At 38.3% G+C, this 20,733-nt stretch overlaps 1 protein-coding gene and 1 pseudogene across 3 annotated transcripts in view; both read left to right on the top strand.

Moving 5' to 3' along the window:
- MCU (mitochondrial calcium uniporter) overlaps positions 1-20,733 on the top strand; it is a 204,145-nt gene that overhangs the window by 6,316 nt on the left and 177,096 nt on the right. The window contains exons 2-3 of one of the 3 annotated variants that reach the window (XM_059054253.2): positions 11,865-11,976; positions 12,633-12,681. The exons of 1 other annotated variant lie outside the window; for it this stretch is intronic. In XM_059054253.2, the coding sequence (XP_058910236.1) occupies positions 12,655-12,681 (27 nt within the window). In that variant the 5' untranslated portion in view covers positions 11,865-11,976; positions 12,633-12,654. The remainder of the gene's footprint in view (positions 1-11,864; positions 11,977-12,632; positions 12,682-20,733) is intronic. One more of the 3 variants, XM_067025420.1, reaches the window with a different exon arrangement.
- Positions 161-2,438, top strand: LOC131751025 (ATP-dependent RNA helicase DDX50-like; annotated as a pseudogene).

Genomic DNA, 20,733 nt, shown 5'->3' with positions numbered 1-20,733 from the left:
TGTGTTTCATTCTAAAAATGATTAAGCTGAGACTGGTTGTTAAAAGTGAATTGGTGGAAGTGATGCACGGCCCTGGCTGGGAGGCCGCCCTGCCCCCGCTTCCTTTCACCCTGTCGCTGCCCGCAGGTGGTTGTGGCCCCCGTGCCCAGAGGGAGGTGGCGGCAGCGGTGGCGGCGAATATGATGCTTGGGAAACTCCTCTATGGGGACATTATGGAGCTGGAGGCACCTTTGGAGGAGACCAAGAGCCAGAGGAAGGAGAGGCAAAAGAGCTCTGTGGATGTCGGAATTTCGGATAAGGGATTATGGACCTGTACTTCCCTTATAGGGTTGTTATGAAGATTTAAACAAGATAAGCTGAAAACATATTAAACAATGCTGGAGCAATAGAAGGAAGTCAAGGCACCATTATGACTCAGATGAGAAATCAGAAACAAGAGAAAATGGTGTTGCAGAAGACCTGGTTGCTCCCAAACCCAAAAAAAGCTAAAATGAAAGAGAAGCTAAATGGTGACACGAAAGAAGGATGTCATAGACTTTCAGATGAATTTTCTAAATCTCATAAGTCAAGAAGAAAAGATCTGTCAAATGGAGATATTGATGAATATGAAAAAAAAAGCAAGTGTCATCCTTAGATAGTTCTACTCTTAAATCAAGTGATAATAAACTAGAAGAGACCCTAATACGTGAACAGAAAGAAGGAGCCTTCTCCAATTTCCCTATTTCTGAAGAGACTATAAAGGGGTAACATATCTCTTTCCTATTCAAGTTAAGACTTTTGATCCTGTATATGAAGGAAAAGATTTAATTGCTTGAGCACGGACAGGAACAGGAAAGACATTCTCTTTTGCCATCCCCTTGATTGAAAGATTCCAAAGAAATCAAGAGACAATTTTAAAAAGCCACTCACCAAAGGTACTTGTTTTGGCTCCTATGAGGGAACTGGCAAACCAAGTAGCCAAAGACTTCAAAGATATAACTAGGAAACTCAGTGTGGTGTGTTTTTATGGTGGAACATCATATCAAAGCCAAATTAATCATTTTTGAAATGGTATTGACATCTTGGTTGGAACCCCAGCTCGTATCAAAGATCATCTGCAGAGTGGCTGATTAGATCTTTCTAAACTGCACCACATTGTGCTGTATGAAGTGGATCAAATGTTAGATTTAGGTTTTGCTGAACAAGTTGAAGATATTATCCACGAATCCTACAAAACTGATTCTGAAGACAATCCTCAGACTTTACATTTTTCTGCAACTTGCCCACAGTGGGTATACAAAGTTGCAAAAAGATACATGAAGTCCAGATACCAACAGGTTGACCTTGTTGGGAAAATGACTCAAAAGGCTGCAACTACTGTGGAACATCTGACCATCCAGTGCTATTAATCTCAGAGGCCAGCAGTTATTGGAGATGTCCTTCAAGTCTACATTGGGGCTGAAGGGAGGGCTATTATCTTCTGTGAGACTAAAAAGAATGTAACTGATATGGCCATGAATCCACACATAAAACAGAATGCCCAGTGTTTACATGGTGACACTGCACAGTCACAAAGAGAAATTACACTGAAAGGCTTCAGAGAGGGTAGTTTTGGTGGCAGCCAATGTTGCTGCCCGTGGTTTGAACATTCTTGAGGTTGACCTGGTTATTCAGAGTTCACCTCCACAGGATGTTGAGTTCTATATTCATCGCTCTGGATGCACAGACAGAGCTGGCTGGACAGCAATTTGCATATGTTTTTATCAACCAAGAGAAAGAGGTCAACTAAGATATGTGGAACAAAAAGCAGGAATTACTTTTAAATGTGTAGGTGTTCCTTCTACAGTGGATTTAGTTAAATCTAAAAGCATGGATGCCATCAGGTCTCTGGCATCCGTTTCTTATGCTGCTGTTGATTTTTTCTGACCATCAGCTCAGAGAGGGATAGAAGAGAAAGGGGCAGTGGATGCATTGGCTGCAGCATTAGCCCACATCTCTGGTGCATCAAGTTTTGAACCACGTTCTTTGATCACCTCTGATAAGGGGGTTGTAACCTTGACTCTGGAAGCCCAGAAGAAATACAGGATGTTAGCTGTGCTTGGAAAGAACTTAACAGAAAGTTGACTAGTAATGCTGTGTCCCAAATTACCAGAATGTGCCTCCTAAAAGGAAATATGGGCATTTGCTTTGATGTTCCCACAACTGAGAATGGTTACAGGCATGATTCAGACTGGGTACTCTCAGTGCCAGCCAAGTTGTCTGAAATTGAAGAATATTATGATGGAAACACATCTTCTAATTCCAGACAGAGGAGTGGCTGGTCAAGTGGTCGATCTGGTGGCCGGTCAGGTAGACAGAGTCGACAGGGGAGTCGGTCAGGAAGTCCACAAGATGGTAGAAGATGAAGTGAGAACAGAAATTGATCGAGAAGTGGGGGCCACAAACAGAGTTTTGACTGAGATAGTTAATCTACCAGTGTGAGCTTGCCTATTTCTGCCTAATCATGTACATTATCCACCAAAAATTAGGTCATCATAGTTGAGGTCTGTGTCTGCTATTTGCAAAGAAGTTGGTTGTATTTTTTTTTTTAAGTATTTCACAAGAATGGTTGTGAACAAATGTACTTATCCAGTTATACCTTTGAATAAAAAAACCTCCTTTAAAAAAAAAAGTGAATTGGGGTCAGATTCTTCCAGTAAGACCCTAAAGTCAACCTGAATCTTGAATAGTTACTCCTTGATTTAGATCAAGCTTGAGAACATCTGATAAAAAACTTGACCTCTGCCTCTGAACACAAAAGGGAAACAATCTATTTATTTCACTGCACTTTGTTAAACGCTTGCATTGAGACAGCCTGTGTAAAAATGAAAGTTGACTTCAAGCAAAGTAATTTTAATAAGTTTAGTGAATTCTTGACTCATAAACCGTGTACAGGCTTGTTTTTTTTATTGATAAAAGCATAACTTGGTAAATTATATCACTGACTGGGTCTAATAGCATACTAAAACTGAACTTTTTCTAATACAGTTCTGGAATAATTGGATAATAAGACATTGCATTTTGACATCTCTCTTAAAAATAAGAGGCTTTTCCAAAAGTTCTTTAATGACATTAATAATATTTATTAATCCAAAAGAGTGAGGTGTTTACCTTTTATGCTTCGTTACTAAAGTTTTAAGTTTTTACATTTTTAAAATTTGTTGTCCACTTTATTTTGGGGAGAGCACTTGTAATAATCACCAGAAAATTGCTGAGCAGAACCTATTGGGTGTATGATGCTATCCAGAGGACAGTCTCAAATGTACAGTCCTGAGCCGTACTACCTTATAGGTTTCAAGATCTCCCGTGGCAGAGCACAGGCTCCGCGGCATGTGGGATCTTCCCGGATCGGGGCACAAACACTTATCCCCTGCATCGGCAGACAGACCCTCAACCACTGTGCCACCACCAGGGAAGCCCAGTTTCAAGATTTTTAAAATTCTTTTTTTGCCTTCTCAGACAGGCCCACTTTGTATAATACTTCTTACTTACCTATAGTAAATGGTGTTACAGGATATTTAAGAGTATTAATGTCTGCTTTAAACTTTAGAGAAAGTTAATGCAACTGATAGTTTATAAAATAACAGGAGAGCAAATAGGTTAGCTGAACTACCTGACCTGTAAAGATAGAGGAGTAGATATAGAAGAAAGCATCTAAGAGCTAAAGGCACTGTATTTCCATGTTTAATTCTCACCATAACCCTATAAGAGGTATTATTGTGCTAGTTTGAGGAAATTGAGGACGGGATAGGTTCATTTCTTCTTACGTGTCATAAACTGTTTTAATGATAGGGATGTAAAGATGGACAAATGTTTTGGAGCTGGGATTTAAGCCTACATCTGGCTAGAATTAAAGCTGTACCATGATGGTTGTCAGTGTGCGTCTTCCTTCCTTTTCAGCACCTGCTCCTTCAGTTTTGTTCCTTTCTCAAGCATCTACTGCAGTTTTTTCCAAGAGACTTCACCATCCCTCCCACTGACTACATTTCTTAAATCTTTCTCCACCATCCCCCCACCCAGGTATTAACTGATAAGAGTTTAAGGTATTATGCCTACCCCCCAACCCCTTCCAAATCTTTGAAATTTAGTTTAAGATTCTAAAAAGTCCCACCCAGTAAACCTGGTAATTACTGAGCATTGCTGCTATGTCAAGTACTTTTATAACATTGTGTAGTATACTCCACAACAACCCTTCAGGCAAAATACCATCCCCATTGTACAGATGAGAAAATAAAGATCTAGAAAGGTTAATACCTAGAGTCATTCAGAATATATCTGTGGAACTCCTACTCTGTGAGACACTGTGCTGGTAAGGAGAGATGTTTCTGTTGTGGTTCTAAGAGTTCACAGTCTGGCCAGGAGACAAGACTATAAACAAGACTGTAACTGGCTGTGCTTTTTTTTTTCCCTATGGAGGTCAGTGGGAGCACTTAGACTTACCCGAGGATGTTGGGGAAGGCTTCACAGGTGAGGCCTTACTTGAGCTGAAATATGAGGAAATATAATGTGTGGGGGACTGAAAAGGTTGGTTCATATTCCAGGCAGCACTAGTATCTAACATGACAATATGAGGGAGTATGATGTATTTGAGAAACAGCCAGTAATTTGTTACAACTGGATATGGGCAAGAATAGCTGAAGATTAGGCTGGACAGTAGCAGTGATACCAATAATAATTAATATTTATGAAGTGCACCATGTGCCAAGCACTGTACCCAGTCTCACTTAATTCTCGTGAAACCCTGTGAGTAGGTATTGTTATTATCCTCGTTTTACAGATAGTGAAACTGAGTTGCATCAGATTGGTTGAGTGATTTGCCCAGACAGTCAGTTAGTGACACATAGCTAGTAAATGACTTGCCTAGGATAACACAGCTAGCAAGTGGCATACCCAGCATATAAAACCAAGTAGTCTGGCTACAGAGCCTGTCTCTTCACCACTTGCTGTGATGAGGGATCAGATTGTGAAAGGACTTGTGAAGGAGCTAATATTTTATGATGTAGTTCAGTGGTTTTTTTAAAAAACTCAACCCACAGTAGAAATACCTTTTATGTTATGATTGAGCACATGCATGTATGCATACAACTAGGAAAAGTCTCATGAAACAATATTTTTACTATGTATGCATAGTTTCTGTTCTCTTAAGGAAATTCTGGTTGGGACTCATTTAAATTGATTCTACAATTTAAGCCACAGTTTGGAAAAATACTCCGTGTCAGTAGGTGAGCATTGGAAGAATTTCAAGTCAGGGAATCATATGATTATGTTTGTGCTTTTAGGTAGGTCACACTGGCAGCAGTGTGAAGGCTTAATTGGAGAGGATGGGACTGGAAAGACAGACACCAGTAAGGAACATCATAATGGACCAGGCAAAAGATGTCTGAACTAGTACAGCAGCCTTGAGGATGGAGAAAAGAGAATAGAGAGAAGGGAGATTTAGGAAGTAGAGTTGATAGTCCACAACCAATTGTCAAGTTCTATCACTCAGCTACTAAGTACTAGATAGAAAGACAGTTCAAGACCTGTGTTACTGTGTTACTCAGGTACTGAAATTTTATTTCTTGACCTTTTTTGCGTGTTCCTTTTTATCATCATGTGAAATATGCTTCTTTATTGTCTTTTCTACACCTCTGCTTTTGTATTTAAAAAAATCTGGTTTAATTATTTTTAAATGATTTAAAAATTTCTATATAAAATCAGACACCCCTTATTTCTGCCTCCCCACCCCTACCTCATACTATCAGAATCTGGAAGATTTGCATAGCAGTATGGAAAAAGTTCACATAGCATGATGAGCACTCAGCAAATCTTTGCTGAAAGAATGTGTCCTGTGTATTATACTCTCCCAAAGCAGAAACTCTTAACATTATGTTCGTTAACTAGAGGAATACTTTGAGTAATTTTCTTGAACTTTGTCCTCTCTAACTTTCCATTTTTGTAATATTTGACTCCCTTTAGGGAATAGTAAGCATTGTATGTATGATGATCTTACTTTTTAAAAAACAAACAAATAAACAACATAACTAGCCATTCCTAAGCATGAAATCTTAGTAAAATTTTAGCAGTTTTTCTTCCCATATTATAAATGTAGATATACAAGATTCCCACTGCTTCTGCCACTCCAGTTTCTCAAGAGCATTATTATATATATATAATATATATAATATAAAATTGAGAACAAGTTATTTGGAGTGATTCTCTAACATTTTAATTGACTGGACCTTACTGGATTGCTTTATTTAGAGAGCACATATTCTTTGGTCTTCTAGGTATTATAATACAAAGGTAAGTATTTACTTGATAATTATAACAGTGTTTTAGAGACATTACAGTATCTGCTCTACCAGAGGAGATTGTATTTGAGATGTAGTTGATGAACCTTTTGAAATCTTATGGGAGCAAAGAATAGCTGTACCATCACAGAATCTTTTAATAGTTTTCTGAGATAGTTAAATAAATGAAAAATGGAAGTGGTGAGAGAGAGAGAGAGAGAGAGTGTGTTTCGCAGTCACGAAAATAAAGAGTAAGTAATTGAAGAGAATTAGGTGCCATGTGGTATAATAGTTAGGGGTCTGGGTTCTGCTCCTTTCTCTTACATTAACTTGCTGTTTGACCTTGAGCAAGTGATGGAACCTCTTTGATCCTATTATTTTTGTTGATTAAATAAGGATGCTTGATTAGGTGAGCCTAAAGGGCTTCTTTAATTCTAAGTTATGTATCATTTTTATATAACACTTGACAAGTAACTTTTATGTTGTTTCATTGGGTAGCTTGTATAAAGTCATAAACAGACGGACATATATTTGCTTATTCTCACAAGGGCCAAGGGCTTGAAGTGAAAAAAAAAAGACCCTTCCAATTCCTTTTCAGGACAGTTTGCATAATTACTTTCTGACATTTTGGTGAACAATTTACCCTGCATTCCTCATAATTCATCAAGCCTTTATTCCCATATTTCTCTTTTTTCTTCTTTTTCCAGTTCAAACTGCTGAGGGAGTTGGGGAAGAGGTGAAGATGTGGTGGGGAATTCAGAGAGTTGGAGAGAGGGGAGGAGGAAAAAAGCAGTTAATGCTGGAGTGTTTGAGGGGAGACAGGACTGTGCTAATAATTTGTTAATTCTGAGTTGTGGCCTGCCAGCCTGAAACAGAAAATGTTTCTTTGTATTTACACTACAGGAATCCCCAGTGGGAAAATCTTAACAAGTGATTAATTGCCGGTAGTAGTCTGTTCTCCCAAACTCTGTGAACTGAGTCTAATACAGTGTCATGAATGTAGACATTCAGTCAGTGTTGGACAAATGAGAGTCCAACACTGAGTTAAAAAGTCCTAGGGACCATTGTCTAAATCCTTCAACCTGGTGAATAATGCAGCTGTGTATCATCTTGTTCTCTGCCTACATTCTGCAGTAATGGGAATCATAGAACTATGAAGAAGGAATTACTTTTCTTTGATTCAGGCAGCAGCTAATAATCTTAAAAGAGTGCACAGATTGTGCTGAAACAAGCATGGCTGTATAAAACGCTAAGTAAAAATAGTAATGGAAAAAGATTGTAGTGCTGTTATGCTATAGGTAATTTAAGAAATTGACACAATGACAACAACCTAGCAGGTATTTAGAGCAAGTGAGGGAGAAGAGAGAAGAGTGAAGGGCTGGGCACTGCCGAATTGAGAAAGGAACTATTTGAACAAGGTGCTGCCAACTCTAGATTCCCTACAGATATATATTTCCAAAGACGACAGATTTTTGGAGGTGTTTATTTTGGAGCTAATCTTCTGTTTTTCCATTCTACCCCTACTGTATCCTGTATCTCGTACTGCCAGAATTCTGCTAGCTGCTGTGAAGCAGGGCTGTGGCAAGTGGCCAAGTGTGATTAAAAACCTCTTTTTTCATTTTAAAACAGAGTATAGATATCAGAATATTTTAAAGAAGTATTTAAAGATAGATTGAATGGAGTGGAAAAAATAGTAAAAACTTCATAAGCAAATTGAAAGTTTTTGATTTGATTTTGTTGGAATAATATTTATTTTGTAAACAGAAGAATACCAGCTTGCGTCTAGCTCTGTCAGTTTCTGTTTCTTACCTCTCCGTTCCCTGATCTCTGAGTGCTGGGGATAGAAGTTGCTGAGCAGACAGGAAAAATGAGTTTTCTGACCAGAAAGAGGTAGTAGTGATTTTTTTGGTTTGTTTTTTTGTTTTTGAGGGGATCCCAAGGGTATACACTTTGTGAATGTCTCATCTATATGCATGTTAATAATTGGGTTTTATTTCCTTATTTTGTTCTCATTTTAACCCCAAAGAAAATGAAATTTATTTTTTCCATTTCTAGCTCTGACTTAAGCTTCAAAACAAAATGTTGTTCATGCACAGTTGAGATGGTAGAACAGAATTGTAGTATACCATATTACAGAATTTTGGAGTATTCATTTATTAAAAGGAGAATTGAACTCCAGTCAGTACTTTCTTTAATTTTAATATCTCAGACTGCATTAGTAGTTGATTCAGAATCAACTACCAATAGAGTTCATAGCTTGGCCAAGTGCCACAAAGTCTGGTGAGCTTTAGATACATAATGGCTCTCTTTTTAATGATTGCTAGAGCTTTTAGCAGTAAAAGGGGGAAAATGAAAGGGAACTATGTGTAATAGCTTTCTTGCCTAAAACCAGTATTCTTGGTAATATTAAAAGTAGAGACAAGCCGAGGCTCTGAGTTATGGATCCGAGGTCACATCACAGCCAGCATCAGAAAGTAGCAGCACTAATAGAAGAAAAGACAGAGAGTAACTACTGAGGAGCAGGCTCTCAGAGAAGCTCATTTGGAAAGGCCATACCAACACAGAGGGTTGTTGTTTTTTGGGGGTGGGGATGGGGAAGGTGGATGTCCTTCATAAGGAAATTACGTTGTGTTCAGTCAAACATATAAGGGGAAAGTCTTTTCTTTTTAAATTATGAAGTATGTAATATCTATAAAAACAAGGAGAGTAATGTATTTCCTTTAGCTTGAGAAATTAAACAATACAACTATAATTTTTACCCCAAGTTTCCTTCCTCAATCCTATTTCCTCTCCCCTTTTCCCAAAAGTAACATCTCTCCAGTTCGGTGTTTCTGGTGCATGTGTTTATGCCATATATATCTCATACAATATTGTAAACATGTTTTAAACCTTATTTAGAAGATATTATACTGTATAATATCCCTATGCAATTTGTTCTTTTTTGCTTAATACTTTAATTATGTAGTTGATACCTGTGGTTCTGATTCATTCATTTTTAACTATGTGGTGTTTCTTTCTCTATTGCACATATTTAACTATTCTCCTGTTGACTGAAAGCCATTTTAGCTGAATATTTTAGAGGGACAGGAAAGAGAAATATGTTATGTCATTTTAAAAGTTAGATTAGGAATGTTGTTTTGACTTTCAAAAAAGCCAGTTTCCTCTTTTGGTGTGGAATGTCCTCCTTTATCGTTTTCCTGGGAAAACCCTTTATACTTCCCGAGAGAAGGCGGAGAAGAGTAATGTTTCATTACACAGATGAACGTGTCTTATACAAAATGCAGAACAGCATCTGCTATATTACAGTGAGCTCATGAGGGACTGAGCTGCAGCAAAAGCTTGGTTAGTTCTATTAAAATTCTCAGACTTTTCAAGCGCAGACAAGCTGTGGATGAAAACTTGTTGGTATTTATTCATTGTTTCTTTTCTGTGTTTGGAATAATTTGCAATTTGGAACTACCTGCTTTATTTTGTAAAAGGATATGTCACTTATATGGTTAAAAACAAAACTGTTCTTGGATTGTGTCATGGTTTTGATGGAGTGAAGGAAAAACAAGGTGTGGGTCTGAGGGGAAGTACTTCTTTTTGAGGAAGGTAGTTGGTGTGAAATAAGTATTTGTTTTAGTAATAAATCATATATATATATGTCAGTGTATATTCTTTCTTTGTAGTCACTGATTTAAAAAAATCTCTGATAAATATTTTTTCTTCCCAGTTTCATGCTCTTTTATTTGCAATATCTTTGATATGGTTTGAACAATTTTGCAGAATACACAGTACAGAACTTCATTCAGGTTTCCCTCCAAATGATTTGCTATAATGCATTAACCAGAAATGCTGATGCAGCGAGGGAAACACTAATAAATGGGATGCTTTCCAGGGACTGTAGCTAAGGCAAAGCAAACACAAGCCAAAATTAAGAAGAAAACATTAGTTAGGCACTCAAGATGTAGTCTTGTCAGATATGCTATTAACAGTGAATATCCCATTCTAATTAAATTAATTGAGGCCTGGGCAATTTGAATCACCAGACTATCTATTAAAAAAGTAACCCAGCTTTAAGCATATTAGAATTAAGGGCTAGTGCAAGAATAGTCTTTCGGCTATAATTTATTTAGCATGAAAACAAATTGTTTGCTTTTTCTTATTGGATGGATTCTGATGCCTCAAGAATGATTAAACTCAACTGTCTGTTTTTTCCATTGTGGTTCTGTGGAAAGGGTGCTGAATGGACCTGCAAGTAAAAGAAGAGTGTTGTTTATTTATTTATTTATTTTTTGCGGTACGCGGGCCTCTCACTGTTGTGGCCTCTCCCGTTGCGGAGCACAGGCTCCGGACGCGCAGGCTCATCGGCCGTGGCTCACGGGCCCAGCCGCTCCACGGCATGTGGGATCTTCTCGGACTGGGGCACGAACCCGTGTCCCCTGCATCGGCAGGCAGACTCTCAACCACTGCGCCACCAGGGAAGCCCCCAAGAAGAGTGTTTTTGTTTGTTTTGTTTTGGTAGGAATAATTAGATGGAAAGATGAGAGAGGATATTGCTAATTAAGAATGATTTTTGTTTTTTCACTATTGCTATTTTTCTTGCAAATCACACTAATTTTTTTCCACAAATTATTTCACCCATAAATAGTGTAGGTATGGAGAGAGGCGATAGGTATGTAAACAGGCTTTTAAAAATTGCTGTTCTTGTTTTTGAATGATCTCTGACTAATTGGCCAAGAGTCAAGCATTTTAAAACAGGACTCCTAAACCAGAGAGTTGTATAGCTAGGCAATTGAATTGGATTTTTTTTCTTTAACTGTACCAAGATTTCTAAGTTTTGTAAACTTGTTTCTGAAACTAATGAAAGTTGGTGAATGAACATGGGTAGCCTGAGACTTCTATTGCTAGGGACCCCTTAAGTTTTTTGCGGTACGTGGGCCTCTCACTGTTGTGGCCTCTCCCGTTGCGGAGCACAGGCTCCAGACGCGCAGGCCCAGTGGCCATGGCTCATGGGCCCAGCCTCTCCACGACATGTAGGATCTTCCCGGACCGGGGCACGAACCCGTGTCCCCTTTATTGGCAGGCGGACTCTCAACCACTGCACCACCTAGGAAGCCCACCCCTTAAGTTTTTAAAAATATTTCTTATTTCTTCATAGTTTATCAGGGTTCTATCTGTTTTTCAAATGCTGGAAGGGTAGAGGTGGGGTGAAAAAAAAATTTCCCCGTAATACTATTTCTAGAAGTATTGATTTATGAGTTGTTGCTTCAGATTCTCTGTTATTATTTCTCTATGAGCCTACTTTGTGGTTATCTAAGATTTAATACTTTCTTTTCTGAAGAAAAAAAGTATTATTTCAAAGTTTCTCATAACCAGTCTGGATTTATTCTAGGTTATAACTCATATTCTTTTAAAAGTACCCTCTTGTCTTAAGGGTCACTTGTAATAACCAGCAGCTAAGAACGGCTTAAACAAGAGCTTTTCAGACTTTCTTTTCTTTTTCGGCATTATATGCTGAGGTACCCATGTCAGCAGGCTCAGGAAGGCCTTTACCTTTGACATTGACTTTACTTTTTTCTGTTCTTTTAGGTCTTTCACTACCATTCCTACAGTGGTTGGCAAGATATCGTTTCCACCTCTCCATGTACCATGCCAGTGACATCTTAGCTGCTAGAGTGTGGAGCTGGACTGTGGGAGTCAAGTAAGTGCCTTTTTTACTATTTGGCATGGTTTTTGCTTACTTTGCAAAGCCATGGAGAGGAACTTGAACTCCTTAAGATTAGTTTTTAAAAAGGCACTTGCTTGATCCTTGTGGGCCGGCCCTTTGCTCCAGCCTGCTGTTGAATACCTGGTAGCTAACATGATGCTGCATTTAGCAAGGTGACTTATCACAGAATGGAACATTTTTACTAAGGTAGACCCTAAGGGAGGATAGATCTGATCTTGGCTTGATTAGACCATTTATAGCGATGAGCAACCCCTGTCCCATCCCAGAATGAATCAGAGCTTCTACGTTAACACAAACAGTTAGTTACTCTGGCCTCCTGGAAATTTAACAGGTTATGGATGACCAACCGTCTGCTGGTCTAAACCACTTGAGTTACATGGAAGCTGAAGAGCTCTCCCAGGGAAGCCAATGACCTTGGCAATTTTCTGAATTTATTTAGCTTACTCTAAGGAAGAAGTGACTGTTGGTGTTAATGAGGTTTGGGTTTCTGTATTTACTGCTAAAGTTGCTAAAACATGGTATTTTACTTTTGCAGGTCACCTTGTAAATTTTGCCTATGTAAATTAACACGCCCCCTGTTATGTCATTAACAACCATGTAAGGGAGAGTGTTTTCCTGCTCTGTCTTAGGTATTGGTGATGTGACCTGTTCATGCAGGGGAAACTTGAACATTCTCAGGTATGTGAAGATCCTGATTCATAAGCATTTTCTCCCTGCAAACAAAACACAGTTTATTTCAGTGTGCACTCATGATGCAGTTTTACAAAATCAATCTTGCCAATTGATTTTCTTGCCCCTGATATTACAGAATAGGGATTGGCAAACTACAGCCAAGACCACTGCTTGTTTTTGTAAATAAAGTTTTATTGGAAGAGATACATTTGTCATTTACATGTTGTCTATGACTGCTTTTGCACTACAGCAACAGAGTTGAGTTGCAACAGAACCCGTGTGACCCACAAAGCCTAAAATACCTGGCTCTTAAAGAAAAAGTTTGATTTCTGCTATAAAAGAACCAAACTTCAAGTTGTATTTAGATATAAAATTGGTAGAACCACAGTTGAATTCATTAGGTAGCAGATCAGAGATAGAACTGAAGCTAGAACTAGGTCTCCTGCCTTGCCCAGGGTTCCTTCTACTAGGCCTTATACCATGTTAGGGCTACTTGTTTTCCCTACTAGCTGTAAGGCACAGTCTTTTTCCTTTATTTTCCATGAAGTAAAAGCAAAGACTCAATGATTTAAACTACAAAGAAATGATATATTGGAGAATTGACCTTACTTGGAGTTTAGAAACTTTTATCATTTGACGATAACTGGGGAATTGCTTCTTAATGAATCACTAAGTGCTTATAGTGTATACTTAAAAAAGGTTAGGTTAGTTGGAATGAAAAGAAGTTTGAGCCTTGATAATAATTTTATAGCTAGGAGCAAAACTAAAATTGGCACAGTTGGAATGCTTCCTTCATGTATCTATGTGTCTAAGCTCACAGATAGCAGGATTGTATGTATGTGTGTGTGTATGTATGTGTATGTATGTCTGTATGGGTGTCTTTCAGCTCTCAAAGTGCATTTGGATTGCATTCTGAGAAGAGTTTAGCAGGTGTATTACAATCTTCAGATTATGTTACAGAGTTTTAAATGGAGTTTAAAAAATAAATTTTATTTTAAAATAGTTTTGGATTTACAGGAAAATGGCTAAGACTGTACACAGAATTCCCATATATACCCCATCCCCATTTCCCCTATTACTAACATCTTACATTAGTATGGTACATTTGTTATAATTAATGAACCTATATATACATATTTTTTGTAATGAACCAATATTGATACATTATTATTAACTAAAGTCCATGCTTTATTCAGATTCCCTTAGTCTTTGCATAATATTCTTTTTCTGTTCCGGGATTAAATGAATTTTTATTAGTGTGTTCACTGATGTAAAAGGCATTTCTATGACCACCTGAAGGTTAAACTAGTTTTGAAGTCTCTTTCAGTTTCCAGGAGTGTGATTAAATGAGTACAGGCTTAACTACTGCAGAGTTCTGACTTGTAACATTTATATTCTATAACTTGTCAAGAAGGTGGTTACTTTACCTTATTGGTTATAATGGTTTTTCAGTTGTTGATCCTAAATTTTTAGCATCATCAATTCCAGAAAGGATAAGACAGACTTGGTTACTTCTGTTATTGTTGCATGCAGAATTGCTGGTGAAAATATTCAAAGTAAATTGCTTTCTTTGGAAGCACTGTGTGTCAACTGTCCTATTTCAGTATGTTTATCCTTCTGAAAGTAGTTTTTGAAGTCAGCACCTTCTGATGAATCATTAATCATTCAAATTTCTCTGTAAAGACCTTAAACTATTTTCTTCCTTAAGTTTATTAGTTATTTACCAAAGTTAAACACATGGATGTTTTGTGACTTAGCAGTTACACTTCTAGATTTACATACAACAAAATTGTGTGCATATAGTCACCAGAAGAGATGGACAAATGTTCATAGTGGGTCTAATTGTAGTAGTCCAAACTGGAATTTTCCTAATGCCTATCAACAGTAGAATGGGTAGATAAGATTCTGGCATAATCACACAATGAATGTTAAACATTGATCACAGTGAACAAAGAACAGCTATATATAATAATGTGTGAATCTCACGAATATAATATTGAGCAAAAGAACCCAGACACTAAAGAGTGTCCATTTACATAAATTTCAGAAACAGGTAAAACTATCTGTGGTGTCAGGAGATTGAATACCCTTGTGGGAGATGGAGAAAGTGTTTGGATTGGGATATGAAGGGGCTTCCTGAGGTGCTAGTAATGTTCTGTTTCTCGTTTTGAATACTGGTTACATGGGTGTATTCACTTTGTGAAAATTCACCAAGCTTATATATTTTTCTGTATTTATGTTATTCTTCAAAGAAAAAAGTATACAAAAGTAATAGCAACTCTGAAAAACACACACAGAAAGTTCACTGCTAACATTTGAGGGTTATATGGAGAAAAAAACTGAACAAATTAACCTTATATCCTAGAATATATGGTGTCTGAATTATAGGGTTATCAAAGTGCCATTGTGTTACTGGAGCTGTTATAGTCCTGTTTGTATAATGAGATGAATAAAGTAGGTGTTAATGGCTGCTCTTTATTGTAACAAGGTTTGGGGAATGCCTCAGAAAAGACATCTTTTCTTTTTAGTCTGTATTAGAGAAACCAAGTCACAATGTCCATCAATTCTTTTTTTCTTAATTTTTGAATTTTATTTTATTTATTTTTTATACAGCAGGGTATTATTATTATTATTATTATTATTATTTTTTGCGGTACCCAGGCCTCTCACTGCCGTGGCCCCTCCCGTTGCGGAGCACAGGCTCCAGACGCGCAGGCTCGGCGGCCATGGCTCACGGGCCCAACCGCTCCGCGGCATGTGGGATCTTCCCGGATCGGGGCACGAACCCACGTCCCCTGCATCGGCAGGCGGACTCTCAACCACTGCGCCACCAGGGAAGCCCCAGCAGGTTATTATTAGTTATCTATTTTATACATATTAGTGTATACATGTCAATCGAAATCTCCCAATTCACCCGCCCCCCGCCACTTTATTCCCTTGGTGTCCATATGTTTGTTCTCTACATCTGTGTCTCTATTTCTGCCTTGCAGAGCAGTTCATCTGTACCATTTTTCTAGATTCCACATATAAGAGTTAATATACAGTATTTGTTATTTTCTTTCTGACTTACTTCACTCTGTATAACAGTCTCTAGATCCATCCATGTCTCTGCAGATGACCCAGTTTTGTTCCATTTTATGGCTGAGTAATATTCCATTGTATGTATGTACCACTTCTTTATCCATTCATCTGTCAATGGTATTTAGGTTGCTTCCATGACCTAGCTATTGTAAATAGTGCTGCAGTGCACATTGGGGTGCATGTGTCTTTTTGAATTATGGTTTTCTCTGGGTATATGCCCAGTAGTGGGATTGCTGGGTCATATGGTAGTTCTGTTTTTAGTTTTTTAAGGAACCGCCATACTGTTCTCCATACTGGCTGTATCAATTTACATTCCCACCAGCAGTGCAAGAGGGTTCCCTTTTCTCCACACCCTCTCCAGCATTTGTTGTTTGTAGATTTTCTGACGATGCCCATTCTCACCGGTGTGAGGTGATACCTCATTGTAGTTTTGATTTGCATTTCTCTAATGATTAATGAGGTTGAGCATTCTTTCATGTGTTTGTTAGCAATCTGTATATCTTCTTTGGAGAAATGTCTATTTAGTTCTTCTGCCCATTTTTGGATTGGGTTGTTTGTTTTTTTGTTATTGAGCTGCATGAGTTGCTTATAAATTTTGGAAATTAATCCTTTGTCAGTTGCTTCATTTGCAAATATTTTCTCCCATTCTGAGGGTTGTCTTTTGGTCTTGTTTATGGTATCCTTTGCTGTGCAAAAGCTTTTAAGTTTCATTAGGTCCCATTTGTTTATTTGTGTTTTTATTTCCATTTCTCTAGGAGATGGGTCAAAAAGGATCTTGCTGTGATTTATGTCGTATAGTGTTCTGCCTATGTTTTCCTCTAAGAGTTTCATAGTGTCCGGTCTCACATTTAGCTCTCTAATCTATTTTGAGTTTAATTTTGTGTATGGTGTTAGGGAGTGTTCTAATTTCATTCTTTTACATGTAGCTGTGCAGTTTTCCCAGCACCACTTATTGAAGAGACTGTCTTTTCTCCATTGTATATCCTTGACTCCTTTGTCATAGATTAGTTGACCATAGGTGCATGGGTTTATCTCTGGGCTTTCTATCCTGTTCCATTGATCTGTATGTCTGTTTTTGTGCCAGTACCATATTGTCTTGATTACTGTAGCTTTGCAGTATAGTCTGAAGTCAGGGAGTCTGATTCCTCCAGCTCCGTTTTTTCCCCCAAGACTGATTTGGGTATTCGGGGTCTTTGTCTCCATACAAATTTTAAGATTTTTTGTTTTAGTTCTGTAAAAAATGTCACTGGTAATTTGCTAGGGATTGCATTGAATCTGTAGATTGCTTTGGATAGTATAGTCATTTTCACATTATCGATTCTTCCAATCCAAGAACATGGTATATCTCTCCGTCAGTGTCATCTTTGATTTCTTTAATCAGTGTCTTATAGTTTTCTGAGTACAGGTCTTTTACCTCCTTAGGTAGGTTTATTCCTAGGTATTTTATTCTTTTTGTTGCAATGGTAAATGGGACTGTGTCCTTAATTTCTCTTTCTGATATTTCATTGTTAGTGTACAGGAATACAGGAAATTTGTGTGTGTTAATTTTGTATCCTACAGCTTTACCAAATTCATTGATTAGCTCTAGTAGTTTTCTGGTGGCATCTTTAGGATTCTCTATGTATGGTATCATGTCATCTGCAAACAGTGACAGTTTTACTTCTTCTTTTCCAGTTTGTATTCCTTTTATTTCTTATTCTTCTCTGATTGCTGTGGCTAGAACTTCCAAAACTATGTTGAATAATAGTGGCAAGAGTGGACATCCTTGTGTTGTTCCTGATCTTAGAGGAAATGCTTTCAGTGTTTCACCATTGAGAATGATGTTTGCTGTGGGTTTGTCTTATATGGCCTTTATTATGTTGAGGTAGGTTCCCTCTGTGCCCACTTTCTGGAGAGTTTTTATCTTAAATGGGTGTTGAATTTTGTCAAAAATTTTTCTGCATCTACTGAGATGAACATATGGTTTTTATTCTTCAATTTGTTAATATGGTATATCAGATTGATTGATTTGCATATATATATATATATATATATATATATATATTTTTTTTTTTTTTTTTTTTTTTGCGGTATGCGGGCCTCTCACTGTTGTGGCCTCTCCCGTTGCGGAGCACAGGCTCCGGACGTGCAGGCCCAGCGGCCATGGCTCACGAGCTCAGTCGCTCCGCGGCATGTGGGATCTTCCCGGACCAGGGCACGAACCCGTGTCTCCTGCATCGGCAGGCGGACTCCCAACCACTGCGCCACCAGGGAAGCCCCGATTTGCATATATTGAAGAATCCTTGCATCTCTGGAATAATCCCACTTGATCATGGTGTAGGATCCTTTTAAAGTGTTGTTGGATTCTGTTTGCTGAGGATTTTTGCATCTACGTTCATCAGTGATATTGGCCTGTGGTTTTCTCTTTTTGTGACATCTTTGTCTGGTTTTGGTATCAGGGTGATGGTGGCCTCATAGAATGAGTTTGGGAGTGTTCCTTCCTCTGCAATATTTTGGAAGAGTTTGAGAAGGATAGGTGTTAGCTCTTCTCTAAATGTTGGATAGAATTCACCTGTGAAGTCATCTGGTCCTGGACTTCTGTTTGTTGGAAGATTTTTAATCACAGTTTCAATTTCATTACTTGTGATTAGTCTGTTCATATTTTGTATTTCTTCCTGGTTCAGTTTTGGAAGTTGATACCTTTCTAAGAAGTTGTCCATTTTATTGACATGGAGTTGTTTGTAGTAGTCTCTTATGATGCTTTGTATTTCTGTGGTGTCTGTTGTAACTTCTCCTTTTTCATTTCTAATTTTATTGATTTGAGTCCTCTCCTTTTTCTTGATGAGTCTGGCTAAAGGTTTATCAATTTTGTGTATCTTCTCAAAGAACCAGCTTTTCTTTGCTATTGTTTTCTTTGTTTCTATTTCATTTATTTCTGGTCTGATCTTTATGATTTCTTTCCTTCTACTAACTTTGGGTTTTGTTTGTTCTTCTTTCTCTAGTTCTTCTAGGTGTAAATTTAGACTGTTTATTTGAGATTTTTCTTGTTTCTTTTCTTTTTTTTTTTTTTTTTCCGGTATGCAGCCCTCTCACTGTTGTGGCCTCTCCCATTGCGGAGCACAGGCTCCGGACGCGCAGGCTCAGCAGACATGGCTCACGGGCCCAGCCGCTCTGCGGCATGTGGGATCTTCCCAGACCAGGGCACGAACCCATGTCCCCTGCATCGGCAGGTGGACTCTCAACCACTGTGCCACCAGGAAGCCCAAGATTTTTCTTGTTTCTTAAGGTAGGATTGTATTACTATAAACTTCCCTCTCAGAACTGCTTTTGCTGCATCCCATAGGCTTTGGATCATCATGGTTTTGTAGTAATTTGTCTCTAGGTATTTTTTGATTTCCTCTTTGATTTCTTCAGTGATCTCTTGGTTATTTAATAATGTATTGTTTATCCTCCATGTGTTTGTATTTTTTAACGTGTTTTTCCCTGTAATTGATTTCTAATCTCATAGTGTTGTGGTTGGAAAAGATGCTTGATGTGATTTCAGTTTTCTTAAATTTACCAAGGCTTTATTCGTGACCCAAGATGTGATCTATCCTGGAGAATGTTCTGTGTGCACTTGAGAAGAAAGTGTAATCTGCTGTTTTTCATGGAATGTCCTATAAATATCAATTAAATCTATCTGGTCTATTGTGTCTTTTTTTTTTTTTTTTTTTTTGTGGTACGCGGGCCTCTCACTGTTGTGGCCTCTCCCATTGCGGAGCACAGGCTCCGGACGCACAGGCCTGGCGGCCATGGCTCACGGGCTTAGTTGCTCCGCGGCATGTGGGATCCTCCCAGACCAGGGCACGAACCCGTGTCTCCTGCATCGGCAGGCGGATTCTCAACCACTGCGCCACCAGGGAAGCCCTATTGTGTCATTTAAGACTTGTGTTTCCTTACTAATTTTCTGTCTGGATGATCTGTCCATTGGTTTAAGTTAGGTGTTAAAGTCCCCCCTATTATTGTGTTACTGTCGGTTCCCTCTTTTATAGCTGTTAGCAGTTGCCTTATGTATTGAGATGCTCCTATGTTGGGTGCATATATATATATATAATTGCTATATCTTCTTGGATTGATTCCTTGATCATTATGTAGTTCTTTTTTTTTTTTTTTTTTTTTATGGTACGCGGGCATTTCACTGCTGTGGCCTCTCCCATTGCGGAGCACAGGCTCCGGACACGCAGGCTCAGCAGCCATATTTCACGGGCCTAGCCACTCCATGGCATGTGGGATCTTCTCGGACCGGGGCACAAACCCGTGTCCTCTGCGTCGGCAGGCAGACTCTCAACCACTGTGCCACCAGGGAAGCCCATTATGTAGTTCTTGTCTCTTGTAACATTCTTTATTTTAAAGTCTATTTTATCTGATATGAGTATTGCTGCTCCAGCTTTCTTTTGATTTCCATTGTCATGGAATCTCTTTTTCCATCCCCTCACCTTCAGTCTGTATGTGTCCCTAGATCTGAAGCAGGTCTCTTGTAGACAGCATATATATGGGTCTTGTTTTTTTATCCATTCAGCAAGCCTGTGTCTTTTGGTTGGAGCATTTGATCCATTCATATTTAAGGTAATTATTGATATGTATGTTCCTATGACCATTTTGTTTATTGTTTTGGGTTTGTTTTTGTAGGTCCTTTTCTTCTTTGTGTTTCCCGCTTAGAAAAGTTCCTTTAGCATTTGTTGCAGAGCTGGTTTGGTGGTGCTGAATTCTCTTAGGTTTTGCTTGTCTGTAAAGTTTTTGATTTCTTTGTCAAATCTGAGTGAGATCCTTGCCCGGTAGAGTAATCTTGGTTGTAGGTTCTTCCCATTCATCGCTTTAAATATATCTTGCCACTCCCTTCTGGCTTATAGAGTTTCTGCTGAGAAAGTGGCTGTTAACCTTATGGGAATTCCCTTGTATGTTATTTGTCATTTTTCCCTTGTTGCTTTCAATAGTTTTTCTTTGTCTTTAATTTTTGTC

This window comes from Kogia breviceps, chromosome 2 (assembly GCF_026419965.1).
Source record: "Kogia breviceps isolate mKogBre1 chromosome 2, mKogBre1 haplotype 1, whole genome shotgun sequence".
NCBI lineage: Eukaryota > Metazoa > Chordata > Mammalia > Artiodactyla > Physeteridae > Kogia > Kogia breviceps.
This window is presented reverse-complemented; position numbering and strand designations above follow the sequence as displayed.